Raw genomic sequence first — 16,901 nt, forward strand, 5'->3', positions numbered from 1 at the left:
ACAGAAAATTTTGGAGTCAGAAAAAAGAAAACCACAAAATGCAACCCTGTTATAATTAATACTTCATTGAGATTGGCTAGTGACAATAAAAAAATATCATATAATAGAACAAATGTCATTTTTTAAAGCAATGGTTTCTTTGATTCCAGGAGGAAGTCATAAATATTTTATTAGAGAGTAATCTCATTGTCAGAAAAAAATGGTCATTTTTTTTGCTATTGAATTGGTGAAATAAATGAAAACCTGTTTTTCATTTTTAATCTTTTTTAAATTTTGTTTTTTAGATTAAAAACATCATTAATTTTCTTTCCATTTCAAAAATTATGTCAGTCTATTGTTAAAATAAAAAATACAGTGGAGTAAGATCTGGGTGATTTGCTTTGAACTTATGTTGGTAGTTCAGGTTCCTCTTGGTGTCTGCCTAGCCCCAACATGTTTTAGCAGAAGAAATTCCTTCTCTTTATACATTAGTAAGGTGTTTTATCATGGACATAATTTGGATGCTTGGCACTATGGCTCACAGCCTTGAGAACAAACAATCTCTGGGACTCTTGTGTGAGCTTGTCTTTCTAAAGGAGAACAAATCAAGACCTGTGCACTGTGAATCCTGTTAATCCATTTTATAAATCCATGGGAGAGTCCAGACAGACCCTGAGGGTGAGGTTCTGTTTTCTTTTTTCCATTGAGTTTCAGTCTGGGCTGGAGTACAAAGGTGCATGTGCTGAGGGACTTCCCAAGGGCATGTGTCACCCCAGCATTTTCCAAGGAGAGATCTTAAATGCATTTTTACCATGGTGGTGGGGGGGGGTGCACCATCCCGTCCCAGTTGTTAAATCCATTGTGTTATCTTAAATGCAAAATGGCCTTTAATGTCCTCAGTCATCAAACTGAATTCCCTAGATCTCAGTTTTTCTATCAGAGGGGCTCCCCTCCCTGGAGCCCAAATCATGCCCATTCCACCTGCCCTAGTACTGACTCAGGATGAATGATGAGTGTCTTCTATCCTATCTGCTATCCCAGACACAAATGGTCTCTGTCACCCTTTTACCCTCTCTCTTGTTTATGTCTCCTTATTAATATTCTTAACCATGGATTCAGACACTCCATAAGAAGCCACTAACATCCTCTCTACACCTTTCCTTCTCTGGGATTGGACAGAAGGGGAAACACATGAGGCTTTGTCCAGCCACTGAGAGAAGTGTTAGTGTCAATGCCATACTTTTATTTTTTCCCACTGTGTTATTACTGCAATTTGTTGTTGTTGTTTTTTTTTTTTTTTTTAACTTCAATCATTAAGTTAATTCCAGTAAGATCTAGGAGATCTCTTGGGGCTTGGGGAAGGGGCATGCCAGTCTCACTGAGAAAATCACCATTCTGTTGCTGATGATGAATCCTCAGGACAAACAAAAGGCTTACACCTTGTGGCCCAAGGATTGGGACAACCATTTTCTACCTCCTTTTCTTCCTTGCATTGCCCCAGAGTGAGCCACTGTTGCTGACAGATGGTCAAGTGACTGTCTTCACCTCCAGGGATCCCACATGAGGAAAACACAAGGACACTAGCAAACACACAAAGGGGGCCCATGAGTGTGTGCAGGAAGTAGAGCCTGTTTCTACTTCTCTGTGTCTGGGCCTTTTTGGCTTTACTCCTTGGGGCGCCCAGGCAGGCAGGCGGGTTAACTGTGGTTACAGACCAGGCTTGCACAGCTTCTAACTGCAGCTCTGCAGACTTAGAGAAACCGCCAGCAGCCTGTTACAGATCTGTCGCTTCCTTGGCTTGCCTAGAGTCCTCTTTGGTTTGTGCAGCAGCAGCCACACGTCTTTTCTGCTGTTTAAGCAGGTACTCCCATTTACGGGACAGGCGTCATAGAATCCCTTCGAAACACACAGTTCTTATGGTCGGGTTATAGTTTTGCTGAAATTGAAAACCTTCCTCTAATTGCATCCACATGTTTGAAAGTGTGGTCAATTTTGTGCTTCCAGCATTTTCAGTTTCTCCTTAGTGGCCAGAAGACATCAGAGCAATGGAGTCTAAAATCTAAAGTCCAAAGAAACCCTCCTCCACCCCCACAGGATTATAGCAGCCTTCCAAGTCACAGCTCAAATACTGGCACCTCCACACAGCCTGTTTTGATTACTTATGTCCATATAGATTTCTCCTGAAATCTTCTGGGTAATGTTTACTCTCACCAGCAACCCGCAGACGAGATGAACTGGGTTCAAAAGAGCTAAGAAAACAGCAAAAAAGCACAGGACACAGAAGTAATTTTCATATCGAGGGTGGGACTGCTCTGCGACCTTATAGGTCAGCTTCCAGGCTGGAAAGAGTTCTGGAAAAGAGAATCTCTTTATTTTTATGGGGGTGGAGGGCTCACAATGGAGTTTCAATAGAATGTTCTCCAAATAGGGCAGGAGATAAGGTTTCAAGGGCAGAGTCTTGCTCTGTGATGTCTTGTGGTCAGCAGATTGATTGACATCTTGGCAAGTCACACCCATCTCAGGTTCTGTGTGGGATCACAGGCAGAACTGAAGGGAAGGCACACTTGCATCTCGCAGCCCAGTCAGTATGCAATGCCAGACCTATCTCCTGAACATGGCTACTGTGCGCATAGTTCTCACACAGCCCGCTTGTGACAATTTACATTTTATTCTCTTCATTTCTCATTCAATCACTTGCTAATTTGTCCTGGAGCAAATATTTAGTAAAAATGAATAATCTGGATTCAGCATTTTGTGGGGGCTGCCCTAGAGAACTTTCTCCATGGGCAATAAGGTCAGGAAAACGCTTAACTTGGGCTCTGGGCATATCTCAGTGGTAGAGCAGCTGCCTAGCAGGCACTATACCCAATCTATAGCACCTCTCTTTCACCTGCCAAGAAAAACTCAACATATTATAACCATGCATGGAAAGCATATTGCTCACAGTAGGCTAAATTATGCTGCAGTTAAAAAAAATCACCTCCAAATTTCCATCAGTGACCTGAAAACAACAAATACATTTTTCTTTCTCAAGTTTATGTCTGATGCAAGTTCATAGGGTACATTGCCTGTGATCCCAAGGGATAGAGTCATTTACATCATGCACATTGATTAGAGAGTGTTATAAAGGGTTTTTGCATGAGTAGTTAAATACTTTGGCCATGAAAGTGCCACTTCTTGGGGGAAAAAAAAAACAAACTCACCTAACCACAATGCTCTGTTCTCTGCATGAATACATTTCGAGGTACATTTATCTGTTTTCTTTAATACATTTATAGATTTCTGGAAAGCAGGAACTCAGATTCTATTTCTTATGAACACACTTCCTGCTTTGTGACTGAATTGGGCTCATGGTAGAGATTCAATGGATATTTTGACAGAGAATGTCTCTAAAAATAAAATGCACTGTGCCTAATCAAGACATTTTTAATAAACCTCCAAGGCGCCCCCTAGTGGCTCTGTAGCACAGAATTTACAAATTCTTCTAAGGCCATTTCATTAAATTTTAGAACAAAACTGATCAAATTATGTCTGATGCATGTATGAATATGGCATAATGAATCCCACCATTATGTACAATGTATAATTATGTACAGTGTATAATGCACTATGAAAATTCGGAAAAAATTTTAAAAACATGAACAAATAAATACATATTCATCTCACCATACTATAAGTCTGTTAACAATTCTCAGAAACACAAGATTATCCCTAAATGTACCATTAAAGGAATGTCACTTGCTTTTCTTTGTAAATCATTTTCTTAAATGTCATATTATATTAGTCTTTTTGAATTAATTTTATTGGTGAATTATAATTCTACATAGTAATGGGATTCATTGTGACATATTCTTATGTACATATAGTATAATTTGGTCAATTACATTTCCCTTTCCCTCCCTCTCTCCCTCCCTCTGGTCCCCTTCCTCTACTAGTCTCCTTGTATTTTGATGAGATCCCAACTCCCTTTTATTTTTTCCTAGTTCTCTAGCTCCCATATATGAGACATTAGTCTGTAAGTAAGGATAAGAAAAAAATCTGGAGGGAGAAACTATTTTGAAGTACTCATATTTTTGTGAGCACACTTGTTAAGTGCTGCAGTTCTTTCAGAGTGTACAGTTCACTTACAGTTCAGAAAACAGGAATTTCTAAAAGAAAAGCCGAGGAGATTCGCAGACAAAAGTAGGTGATTCTGGCCTTGGAACAGTTGACCCCACCCCCTCACCTGCCTGATTTTGTCCCCACCTCCCTATCAGGTCTCAATACCCCTGACCTTTTCTGGCAGACCATTTTCATAATTACACTTTAATAATATAGAGGTTTTGTCTGTTTCACCTTTGGGAATGGAAATTCCATCAGTGGAAACAGAAATGTTGTCAGCTCTCCAGGGCTCCCCCCGCCCTGGCACAGGCCCGAGTCACTCCATAGGTGTTTGTGAGATGCATGTGTGAAATTCATGGATGAAGGAGTGAATGATGTGTTCTCCTGCAATCCCACCAGGAAATGCATGTGGAAGAGATGAGGAAATTAAAGTCAACTCTCCATGTCCATAGGTTCTGCATCTGTGGATTCAACCGACCATGGATTGCAAATATTTGGAAAAAAAAAATTTAAAGTCTGTACTAACATGTATAGATTTTTCCTTTATCCTTATTTCTTAAAGAGTACATTGTAACAATTCCTTACTTAGCATTTACATTGTATTAGAGATTATTTAAAGTATATATACAGGAGGGTGTGCATAGGTTATATGCAGATACAATCCTATTTTACTTATTTTTCTTTCCATATACAAGGCCATTTATTTTGATATCCAAGCCATGGATTTTGATACTCAAGGGAAGGATTCTGGATCCAATCTCCTGACGATAGCAAAGGACAACTGTATACACTATGGCTTCTAACATTAGAGCACCTTCACTGTTACTGCCAGAGTATGAAGCTCATGGAGAACCCACTTTTTCTGCTCTTTCCAGGAGGCTATTACTTGACAAGTGCCTATGGAGCACTTTCTCTGATAAAGAATTTCCAAGAAGAACAAGCAGCTCGACTGCTCAGCTCAGAGACCAGGGACACCCTGAGGCAGTGGCATAAACGGAGAACCACAAACCGGACCATCCCTTCTGTGGATGACTTTCAGGTATGAAACTGAGTGCCCCAGGGTGCTTCCTCTATCCTCTAGAGAGACAGAACTGGGTCCCCTAGCACATCCTGGCTCAAGGCCCCAGAGTCCTTTCTCGGTTGAATCATCTGATGGAAAGGGGATATTTTAAGCCACCTCTGACCTCGTTGTTTCACTTCTTTTTTTTTTTTAATTTATATGAACAGACACTCTTCGACTTATGATGGGGTTACGTTCCCCATAAACCTATAGTAAATTGAACATATTGTAAATGGGAAATGCATTGAATACACCTAACACGTTGAGCATCTTAACTTAGCAAAATTGTATGCTGTACAGGATTGGTTGTGTCCCCTCATAATCATCTGTTTGACTGGCAGCTGCAGCTCTCGGCTGCTGCCAGCATCATGAGAGGATCATATCACGAGTCTAGGAAAAGAACCCAATTCAAAATCCAGGCTGGGGATGTAGTAACTCAGTGGTAGAGCACATGTTTACCATGTATAAAGTCCTAGGTTCAATCCCTAGCACACACAAAAATCAAAAATAAAAATAAAAAATTCAAATCTCAAATTGCAGTTTCTACCGAATGTGAATCACTTTTGCACTATCATAAAGTTGAAAAATCATTAAATCAATGGTTGCAAGTCCAGGACCACTTGTGTATATAAATGGGTTTGGCACAAATTTTGCTGCCCTTAAGAAAACAAAGTCAAATTAAGGCAGGACTTCTCCCAAAATGTTCTGCCTGGGTACTGAGTACCTGAGAAGATAGGAAGTAAAAAAGGAAGAGGAAGCACTTGGCATGGGCCTTGGATATTGTATTTCATCAGGAACCAGCAGCATTATGAGCTGCAATTTGGCTGGCCTCCCTTAGGGAAGAAGAGGGGTTCAGTGATGACTTCCTCCTCTCCTTCCTCATTCTCTCCTTCACTTACTGAATCTCAGTAGCAGAGGCTATGGTACTTGCTCAGGGAACAGAACTGGAGACAACATCTGATCCAAGTCCTGCTCAGGTCTCCCGATAGGAGTTTACATGCCTGGGAATGTGGGATTTTCAATGAGCTTGTTTCTCAGAGAGTACAGGTGGATTAAGGCTTCAGAAATCTTTCTCCAACACAATTTCTGAATTACTTGTCATCTATAAAATGACAGGTAAGTCTGCAAACATCTTTGAATAACATTTTGAAGGTTTTGAGTGAAGTCTGCAAACATCTTTGAATAACATTTTGAAGGTTTTGAGTGGAATTACAAAACCCAATTGTCCTTTGTTTCTATGGGCCAAGTGGCAGGTTTTCCATCAGGAAACTGGACAGTCAAGACAGATGTCTCTTTATGTCCAGATTCACCTTCCTTTGCCTCCCCACCTTCTTAATGGTCTGAAAATAACCTAAAAGTATATTTGGTTCAAAGTCAGCTATTGTTGAAAGGCAAGATCAGCATGGTCTTCAAGATTGCAGTATTCTCAGAAATTCCTTCCAGACACATAAATCTAAAAATAAATAAGTAAATAAGAACACATACCGTGTGTTGCTTCTTCTGCCCTCTTGGGTTGTTTAAGAATATTCATGTGCTAAGTGATTTGGTACATGCAGATCCCTGGGCTATTCTATATTGGTTATACAAAGAGGGCGTTCCTGGAGTGCTGTACCTTCTGAGAAGATCAAAAGTTAGAAAAGTGCATTCTTCCTTCTCCCCACCTGCCACTAGACCTTTCCTCCTGTCATCTCTATCCATCTGTAGGTCACCAGATACCACACAGCCACTTCCTTCAGCACCATTCCCCCAAATCCGTGATCTTGCTTCCTTTGAAGATGAACACCTTCTCAGAATATAATTCAAGATGGAAAATGTTAGCACCCATCTCAGGGGTAAAAACAAAAACCCAGACATGTAGTTCTACTTGGAACTCCTAAAGCAAATGTCCCAGACCTGGATATCTCCTCACATTGGAAGAGGGAGTACACTCTAGTGGTAAAAGTGGAATCATGCTGACTCTGCCATTTACTAACTGTGTGGCCTTGGGCAAGTTACTTAGCCTCCCTGTGCTTCAGTTTCTTCTCTGGTTAAATGAAGAGAATGTAGATGTCTCTCACCAAGTCCTTTTCAAGAGTCATTGAGTAAATGCATATAAAGTGTTGGAGCCAAGTTATTAGCAGGATGGGTGGGGTAGGTTGGATGGAAGAGTCGGGTGGGGTCTGATAGAATATGGACACACTCTAAAGAAAGACATTCAAGTCTGTGCACGCCCCACTCACTCCTCTCTGCAGACTCATCAGCTGGCAAATGTCCTCCCTAGAAACAGACATAAAACACATCTCACATGTGCAGAAGACATCATTGTCCCCAAGAGCCTTCCCTGCTGTGATCCCAGCTAACCTTCATGGCAACCATGTGAGAACCGAGGCAGAGAGCATGCCTTCCCCTTGCTCCTAGGCAGGGGCTCCAGATAGAGAAGGAAATGCATGTGTTTCCTAGATGCAACTCAGATATAAGTGGGTGTTCTCTACTTTTATCTGGGAACCGCACTCTTAAGGAAATGGAAATTGAAGGAGTTATCTAGGGTCACAGAATCCAGGAGAGTCTGGCATGAGTTTCGGATTCTTCACGTCTCATCTGTGCTTTGTGTTGGGCGACCACGGGTTTATTGTATTCCAAGACGGTGTGCACCTGGCCCCCATCAAGGTGCCACGCCTGCAGATGTCTCATTTTGCTTCTCTGCAACACCACTTTGCACTTAATCAGCTCCGTCTCCAGAGTCTTCTGGCAGAATCAACATTCTCCTCCCTCTGATTTTTTCCAGATTATACTCAGAGCCACTTGGCACCTGGTGTTAGGTTGAACCACATGAAATGCCATTTGGGGAGCTCAAAGAATGGTCAAACATGGGTGGTTTCTTGGGGTTCCACCTAACAGTATTGCCCTTGCTTATGCTGCATAGAAGAGTGTTAGAGGAAGTGAGCCTGGTATGTGCTGTTGTGTCTAGATTTTTAAAATCTCTTCCTGCTGGCTCCTGGTTCAGATTCTGCTGTTGTCTGGTGTGTTTCTCAAGCTGGGAATAATCCCAGCTTTGGATGTGGTTCACATTCTTACGCAGGGATTTCTTAAGCAGGCTTTATGAGGGATACTGACAAGATGAAAACCAGGGCTGAATGGGCTTCCTGTTTCTTCTATTTTCAGTGAGCTCAAATGTGGCAGCTCAGTCCATATAGTCATCTTCCCCACCATCCAAATTCAGATCAGCCTTGCAATGTGAGCTTTGTGAACTTACGTTAGACATTGTGATGAACCAGAGCCCTGAAATAGCTCACAGGTCCAGCCTTTCATTTGCCTCTCGTGATGTGACTTATTGCTCTGTCTGGTGTTCCCTTCTGACTGTCTCCAATGTCTCTTTCCACCTACAGAATTACCTCCGTGTTGCATTCCAGGAGGTCAACAGTGGCTGCACAGGAAAGACCCTCCTCGTGAGACCGTACATCACCACTGAGGATGTGTGTCAGCTCTGCGCTGAGAAGTTTAAGGTGGGGGACCCAGAGGAGTATAGCCTCTTTCTCTTCGTTGACGAAACGTGGCAGCAGCTGGCAGAGGACACTTATCCTCAAAAAATCAAGGCTGAGCTGCATAGCCGCCCACAGCCCCACATCTTCCACTTCGTCTACAGGCGCATCAAGAATGATCCTTACGGTGTCATTTTCCAGAATGGTGAAGAAGATCTCACCCCCTCGTAGAAGCCATGGGGGACTTCCTGTGGATGCATCCAAAGGGGAGCTGAGAGCCTGGCCTTCTGGTTGCCACAAGCTTGAGCTTGGAAGGCAGTCACCTCCAGGAGGACCCCTTGGTGCATTGACTAAGCCATCCACAGGCTAACTTAGCCCAGGGCATCTTTGGCCACATTGCCCATGAAAGGTAGCTGAGGTTGGTAAAAATAGTAGGATTCTCCTCCTACAATGCAGAGTTGCATTTCACGGTTCAAGTGTCCTGAAATTGTTTGCTACCTGCCCCTAGCCAGGTTCTAGGTTGGCTGACATGTGTGTATATGTGCTGAATGAACTTTTAAGGTACAAGCTCTTCTCTTGAATTCAACAGCAGGTGTTTGACAAGACTGTCCGATGCAGTGCGTCAGGTACTTCTCAGTTCTGTGGATGACTCCATCTTTTCTTCCTTTTTTACTTTTTTTTTCCTTTCTTTAAAAAAAATTTTTACAAAGAGCCTTTGTGTTTTTATATATTTCATAGAAATTTTTATAGCAGTTGCAGGTAAACTGTCAGGATTGGTTTTTAAAATATTTTTGTAACTTTAAAATATTGTATAATTATGCATGTGATTTTAACATTTAATATTGGAAAAATAAATCTCTTGCTGGATTTGAGAGTATTGCATTTTAAAAGTCTCTCTTCTGTAACTGGATGTTTTGGCAACTTTGTGGGGAGAGACTGCTGGATTTCTTAAAGCAATGTATTCCTGACACTGGCCACAGAATGCCTTTGGAAATTTGATGTACTGTTATCTTGTTCACATTTACTGGTATTGTGCTGTTTGTTTGTTTGTTTGTTTGTTTGTTTAAACAGGTGATGCTGAGAATAGGAGAGAAGTGAATGTAGAGACAGGTAGAGAGAGAAATACAGACTCTAACTAAGGACTGAGGAGTGTAGTCTGCTGGTTCAGGCTCTGCAGGATGTAGGAAAAAGAGTCAGAATGAACCACCTCTGCTTAAGATACTGTAAATATGCAAGAAGATTTGGCAAGAATCTATTGCACTTGTTATCCACTTTTGAAAACAATTTTGAAAATCCCACACATTCAAAAAAAAAATCAAGGTTAGCTCTCCCTCCCCCCACATTTTCACATAAATCAAAACTAACAGCATACAATTATTTGGAACAGAAACCAAGAACAAAGTAATGCATAATGTAACTTTTGTTGAGTTAAATAAGATGCTGTTGGGAAAAGAATTTGAAAATGCACCAAAAAAACAAAACAAAAACACCCATCTGCATTGTAGAATGTACAGTGGCTGGGGATGCAGCTCAGTGGTAGAGCACTTGCTTAGCATGTGCAAGGCCCTGGGGAGCACCACCAAAAAAATAAGTGAATAAATAAATGTCTAGTGAGGTTAGATTTAGGTTTTATAAAACCAGTTTGGGGTGCACAAACTAGGAGAGTCGTGTATTGACGTAACAGGTAGTTACAAAAACATGTTATTGTACTGTGTAAGGGTGCAGAGTCATCTGATAGGGTGGGCTTTGTACCTTGTACCTTTTCAGCCGTGGCTTTTGTTAAACTAGAAGTCTCAGCACGTACTGTCTTGTACATCCTTATGTAAATGATTTTTAAATGGAATTTTGCACATAATACATTGTAATACTGTACCGTAATCCTGTGTGAAAATAATTTTTGCTGTATTCTTTGTCTTTTTTTTTTTTGAGAGTCAGAATATAATCAGACCCCACACTATGTCATGTAAATCTGAAATCCCAGCCAGCATTTGTGGTTAGATAATCTATGGAGAATAAACAGAAACACATTTTTCAGAAGCTTGTGGATCTGAGACAAAAAATTAAGAAGCAGAAGAGAAGGGAAAAAAAAAAATCATCCTCTGCCCTGAAAGGATTTCCACAGTACTTGGCTTAATTGTATCCAGAATAAATCACAGTTAATCTGAATGCGGAGTTAGCTAGGGCCCTGCGGACAGCTCACTTTGTCCTTAGGCCACCTTTGTAATGTCTTGGCTGAGTTCAGCTGGTTGCAAAATCAACAAGGGCGCAGGCCTGGTTTTCTTTGCTGCACTCTCCCCCATGTTTGGAACCATGCCTGGCAGATAATCAGGGCTCAATAATCCTCGTCGACTGAAGGAAGGAAAACACAGGTTTAAAGAGTTTATATTACCATCATAGGGTAGCTACTTAGATCAGCATTGGGGCTGAATGAACACCTGCTTTTGATATTTACAGTGAATTAAAACAGGACCCCTGGATCCATTCATCCAATTGTTCTTCCTTCTCTCCAAATTAAGACCATCACACTGTCCTGGCCCTTAGAAATCATTAGGCTGTTGATAAAAATGGGTCACGACGTCTGGATTTGGGGCAGTTTGAGCAGGAGAGAGAGAGAGAGAGATCAGAACAGGAAAAGTTACTGTGAACAAAAGGACACATCACGAGATCGTCCCTGGTTTTGTCATTGGGCAATGCTTCCCTATCAAAATTTCAACACAACATGTGTCTTCATTTTTCCCCCCACGCAGGCATTTCTCACTTCTCAAATTGCCAGGAAACAGACTCTGGAAGTTTGAAAGAATAAGAGGAGAGAGTAAAAATATACATGCTGGGTGGAGGGAGTGGAGAATGCATTTCCAAATCTAAAAATACATTTTAAAAGCTGAACACCAGCCAGAGGAAGGGATTTTGTTTTTGATCTTGGATGCACTGCCAAATACGCCCCCCTTGGGGACACAGGATAGAAATAGAAACTCTAAGTCGTTCATATCATGTGGAAGTTACAACTTTAGATCTGTAAGAAAACACAAAGGACAGGAAACCCAGCCTGATGCTTCCATTCACAAATCTGGTTTCATCTCCACAGCAGCCCTAATCTTCATCTTTTGAAACAGACCTGAATTAGGTGAGCCTTCCAATTTTTAATGGCATGTCTGATTACTTCCCCCAAAGTGTAAGAGGCCTGGCACAGGAGACTTTGAAGCACACAGGGCACAGAGGGCATGGTATTTTAATCATCTGCCAGTATCTGACAGTAAAATCCTGAGTGTTATAATTTTTCAGACTGTTTTCATATGGGTGGATCTGAGACCAAAGTGACTTTGCCATTTAGTGACTCCTAATCAGGTTCAAATATGAAAAAAAGAAATCATATAACATTGCAGAATCCTAAGCAGATGATGGGGAAAGGAGAGGGAGAAGGAAAATAGTTGGCATTTGTCTCAGGAAACAGGTTGTTTTTTGAAAAAGATCTATTTTTTGACATCAAAGGATGGGTGGCGGCTAACACAAATTTTTCCCACATGAATACTGACTTTGCTAGAAAACAAGGCATGGAAGTTTAAAAATACGTATTCAGAAAGGTCAGGGCCAGAACCCTTTAATAAAGGGGTAACCAAGGTCTGCTCTCAGAAATCTTTACCACGGAACTCTGGTTGGGGTGAGGTAGCTGGAGGGAATGGAGCAGCTTTTTGATTCTGAAAAACTCTTCTGTTCAAAAGGGGTCTGAGACTCTCAGAATTATATTATTATATCATAAGGGAGCCTGGGTATTTCTTTTGCCTGGACATATTAGAACAGGTGTGGCCAAGCTCTTTCTCACTGTCCTTAGGTGAGTTGGAGGTGTGGAGCTGGGAACCTGACTCCCAGCGTTGGCATTCAGAAGGGACTGCCCCTCTCTAATAGCCCTCGAGTTCCTGGGGACATATCACTACACACAACTGGAGGCATTCTTCAGCTTGGACCTCCGTCTTCCTGCTTCTTGAACTCTAGTTTGTCCTTTTTCTCATGCCTACCCCCATGATGACTCTCTAGGCTGGGGTTTCCCTCTCATAGCAGGTTTTAAATGCATTCCAATGCTCCTTGCTGGGACAACAGGCTCTGACTTGCCCCATCTTTTTACAACTGGATTCTTCAGCTTTTCAGAGACTCGATTGTGGACCAGGCCCTGCGGCATACATTACCCCCACACCCTGTCTGTCACTAACTCTTAGTGTCCACTGTTCCTATTTAGACAGGTTCTCAGCTTAAGCAGCTGTCAAAAGACCACAGAAGATGTATTTCTAGTATGGCCCCATCCAGTAGAAACATGAATCCAGTCACGTAGGTAGCCTTAAAATTTCTGGAAGTCACATTAAAAAAAAGCAAAGAGAAATGAGCAAAATCAGTTTTAGTAAAAGATGTGGATAACATCTATTCCATGATATTCCAAATATTGTACTTCAAAAATTAATCAAAAAAATGTAAAAGAGGAATTTTACATTCTTTTATTTTTTATATTTGTCTTCAAAAAATTGTGTGTGTCTTTTATACTTATAGGATATTTCATTCACACTGCAGTCTCAAATGCCAATAGCCCCAGTGGCTAGTGGATACCATTGGATAGTGTAGTTCTACCATACTAACTAGGAATGATTTTAAAACTTTTTTAAAACCCTGTATTTGTATATAAAATAAAATCACCTCCATCGGTTAAATCTACAAAAGAACATACATATGCATACTATCAAACATAAGTACTTAACTAGTAGCTGAAGATAATAATAACCATCTTGCTTTTGCTATTTTGGATCTTAAATGGCCCCAAAGGCCCATGTCCATGGTAAAGGTTTGATTCCCAGAGTGGTGCTATTGGAAGGTGATAGAGCCTTTAAGAGATGGAGCCTAAAAGGAGGTCTTTAGGTCATTGGGAGTACATCCTTTGGACACTAGTCCCTTCCTTTCTCCTTTCTCTATTGCTTCATGGCTATAAAGTGAGTGGTTTTGCTCTGCCACAAGTTCCCCTCCAATTTGGCATCCCCATCAAAGTCCTTGAAGCAATGGATCTGCCTGATCATGGATGGAACCTCTAAAACCATGAGCCAAAATAAACCTTTTCTCTTTATCACTGATATTTGTTATAGTAAAGAAAAACTGTATCAGGGTGCTGTAAGGCCAGCATGAATTGATCCAGGCCAAAGGCTTAGAACAGTACCTAACACACCATAAGCACTATGAAATATTAGGTTTTATTATCATTAGATGATCTACTGCTTTGACACTTTCCTACTACAGTTTATTCCTAATTCATGTTATTATCTGCTAGTTTCTTATGACATAGAAGAAAGGCAGTGATAGGTATCAAATTAAGAAAAACTTATTGGGGTGGAATGCCCAATATGGGAGGATCAAAAGTAAATGCTGTGGTTTAACTTTGTTTTTGCTGTTGATGGTGGTGATGGTTGTGGTGGTGTGTATGTATGAAAGAGAGATAGAGAGACAGAGAGACAGAGAAAGACGGCGGTGGGGGGCGGGCAGAGGCCACATGCATGCAGGTTTTTCCCAGAATTCCCTCCTGGTCAAGAGCATCATCAGGTGCTATTGTCAGTGGTAACTTTTGCCAAGAAGGGGAAAGGGGGAGCTGGGGTTGTGGCTCAGAGGTAGAGCGCTTGCCTACCATGCGTGAGGCACTGGGTTCAATCCTCAACACCACATAAAAATACAATAAAAATATTGTGTCCATCTATAACTAAAAAATAAATAAATATTAAAAAAAAAGAAGGGGAAAGGGAGGGAGGGAGATTGCAAAGATGAATCTTGCTGGTTTCCCAGTCATGGCCAGAGTGAAATTTGAAAGCAACAATTTTTGCCCCCAACAGGCATCTAAAGTAATGCCTACCAGAAAACAACTGTTGTTTAGATTTTTCCCATATTTTATTTATTATATTAACTTCTTATTTAGCTATTAATATATGCATTTATAATATTTTAACAGAATGACTGTTAAAAAGTATAAATTATGCCTTACCAAAAATAGTAAGACAGTTGATGGAATTACTTCTCATTATTTCTTTTGTCCATACTTCTTATTTCCTGCCAGTACTACAAATTATGAGAGAATGAGCCAGGTCGTCATTTCAGTCAGTTTTTTTATCTTTCTTTTTTTATCCTTCTTTTCTCTGTAATCTATTGGTGTATAATTGCATACAAAAAAAATAATAATGCATCCATTATGAACTAAAAGAAAGAAAAACAAGAAAGAAAGTTGATAAAGGCTCTTTAACAGATCAGAAGTAAATATGAAAGTAGCATAGAACAGTAAGAAAGTTTCTATTTATCACTAGCACATGAAAGTACAACACTTGGTGAATTGCAAAGGGTTAACAGATAGTTTTAAAGTTTCACAGCTGAAGATAAAGTCCATTGACCAAGCCTCCCATCTGCCAGGAGTGTGTTAGAATTTCAGGCCACTCTCAGACTTGCTGAGTCAGAATGCATGCAAAATTTGGGCTGGGGATGCAGCTCAGTAGTAAAGCCCTTGCCTACCACGTGTGAGACCCTGGGTGCAATCTGCAGCACCACAATGAAACAAAAGACTAGAATATGCATTTTAACAAATTCCCATCTGATTTATATTTGCAGTATAGTTTAAGAAATACTCTTTCAAGATATATGTGGGGGCACTGGCACTTGTACAGCTGAGGCAAATATATAAATGTAGTAGTTGTCTTGCTGTTACAACCTGGAAGAAAGAAGAAGAAAAGAGGTTGTGATGCTTATTAAAAATCAAGCATAACTTGCTTAAAATCACCTACTTTACCTATAAGAGGCTTAAAATGCAAATGTGAGTAAACAAATTTTTATCTCATAGTTATGCATCATATTCTTCTTGCTTTGATAGGGGAAAGGGCATGGGGAAAAGACTCTAAAAATGAGGAGGGGTCACTGAAGACAAACTTACTGTGATTTTGCCAGGCGTTGTGAGTCAGGAAGGCCTTTCTGTCTGGACCAGCCCACACACGTGTATGTGTGTGCATGTCCAGGGACACAGTCATGTATTCCCAAGCAAGCCCCTCTGGAATCACAACCAGTAGAAGATACACAGGAAGAGAGTGGTACATCTGTAGAAGGCCTCCATTTGTCTGGGTCATCACCATTCCGGAAAATCCAGAGTCCTCATCATCCTCAGATGATGTTGGTTAATTCTCATGATTTCACCTTCTCTTTTGGTAAGGGAGGGAGGTATTTTTGAAAAATAAAAACAATACATGATTTATAGAGTCAAATATTAGAGGGATTTAATGGAGATCAATAGGTCCTGTTCCTGACTCCAATCCCATTTCTGGTGCCTCCTTCCCTAATCACATCTCCATCAATGTCTTCCATTATTAATTTCCTTATTTTTAAAAAAACTATGCTTACATTGTTGCTTATTGATTTTTTTCCCATTACTTTCAGGTGCCATACTACATAGGTGAAGACTTAACCTTTTTTTTAAAGATTTTTATTAGTGCATTATAGTTATACAAAATAGTGGGGTTCATTTTGACATATTCCTAAATGCATATAACATACTTTGTGCCGAGATTTATCTTTCTTAAATAGTGTCCTCCCCCCGGGGCTACCTGGTCATTTTATTGGGGTGATGCACAAAATGTGAAGATTTGTGGGGCTTTTCTCTTGGGTCAGGTGGTTGTCCTCACAACAAAATTCTCTCATATTCACCTGGGGTTGCAGAGAAGGTTAAATCTAGCTGCCAGCATTATTAGACCTAAGCAGGCAAGGGGCTGCTGGGCTTTCGCCTTTCAGTACTCCAATTTGTTTATATAAATTAATTTTTATTGGTGCATTATAATTATACATACTAGTGGGATTTGTTGTGACATATTCATGCATGCACATAATATGGCCAGTTTCATTTCCCAGACCCTTGCCTTTCCCTCTCCTCTTCTCTCCATATTCCTACTCTGCCTCACTCTCCATTTTATATTCTATTGCAAAAGAAGAGTGAGATAAACTTGGAATGTCATCTGTCTCCCCTTTGCCCTTTGCTATCTGTGCCCTGAGCACAGGGCACAGTTTCTTGGTCTCCTCAGGAAAAAGGGTCCCCATCTTCTCCCCTCAGTCATACCTGCTGTCTCATCCCTCAGCCTCACCAGATTCTGTACCAGAAATCAATTTTCAATTGCCTTTCTGCCAGCAGTAACTTAACTCTTTTTTTTTTTTTTTTTTTTGAACTTTCTACTAATGCATTTTTAGCAACCAAACTGTTGTTGCCCTGTTTCATTTGCTTCTTGTCTCCTCTTCCAATCTCTTGTCTTTTTATG

General features: G+C 40.7%; 1 protein-coding gene across 15 annotated transcripts in view; it reads left to right on the forward strand.

Moving 5' to 3' along the window:
* Rin2 (Ras and Rab interactor 2) overlaps positions 1–10,087 on the forward strand; it is a 226,794-nt gene extending 216,707 nt beyond the window's left edge. For 14 of the 15 annotated variants that reach the window (XM_048811366.1, XM_015483365.2, XM_048811374.1 and 11 more), the window contains 2 exons: positions 4,956–5,119; positions 8,506–10,087. In XM_048811366.1, coding sequence (XP_048667323.1) covers positions 4,956–5,119; positions 8,506–8,829 — 488 coding nt within the window. In that variant the 3' untranslated portion in view covers positions 8,830–10,087. The other variant, XM_048811376.1, reaches the window with a different exon arrangement.
* Positions 10,088–16,901: the final 6,814 nt, after the last annotated feature.

This window comes from Marmota marmota, unplaced genomic scaffold (assembly GCF_001458135.2).
Source record: "Marmota marmota marmota unplaced genomic scaffold, marMar, whole genome shotgun sequence".
NCBI classification, from domain to species: Eukaryota; Metazoa; Chordata; class Mammalia; order Rodentia; family Sciuridae; genus Marmota; species Marmota marmota.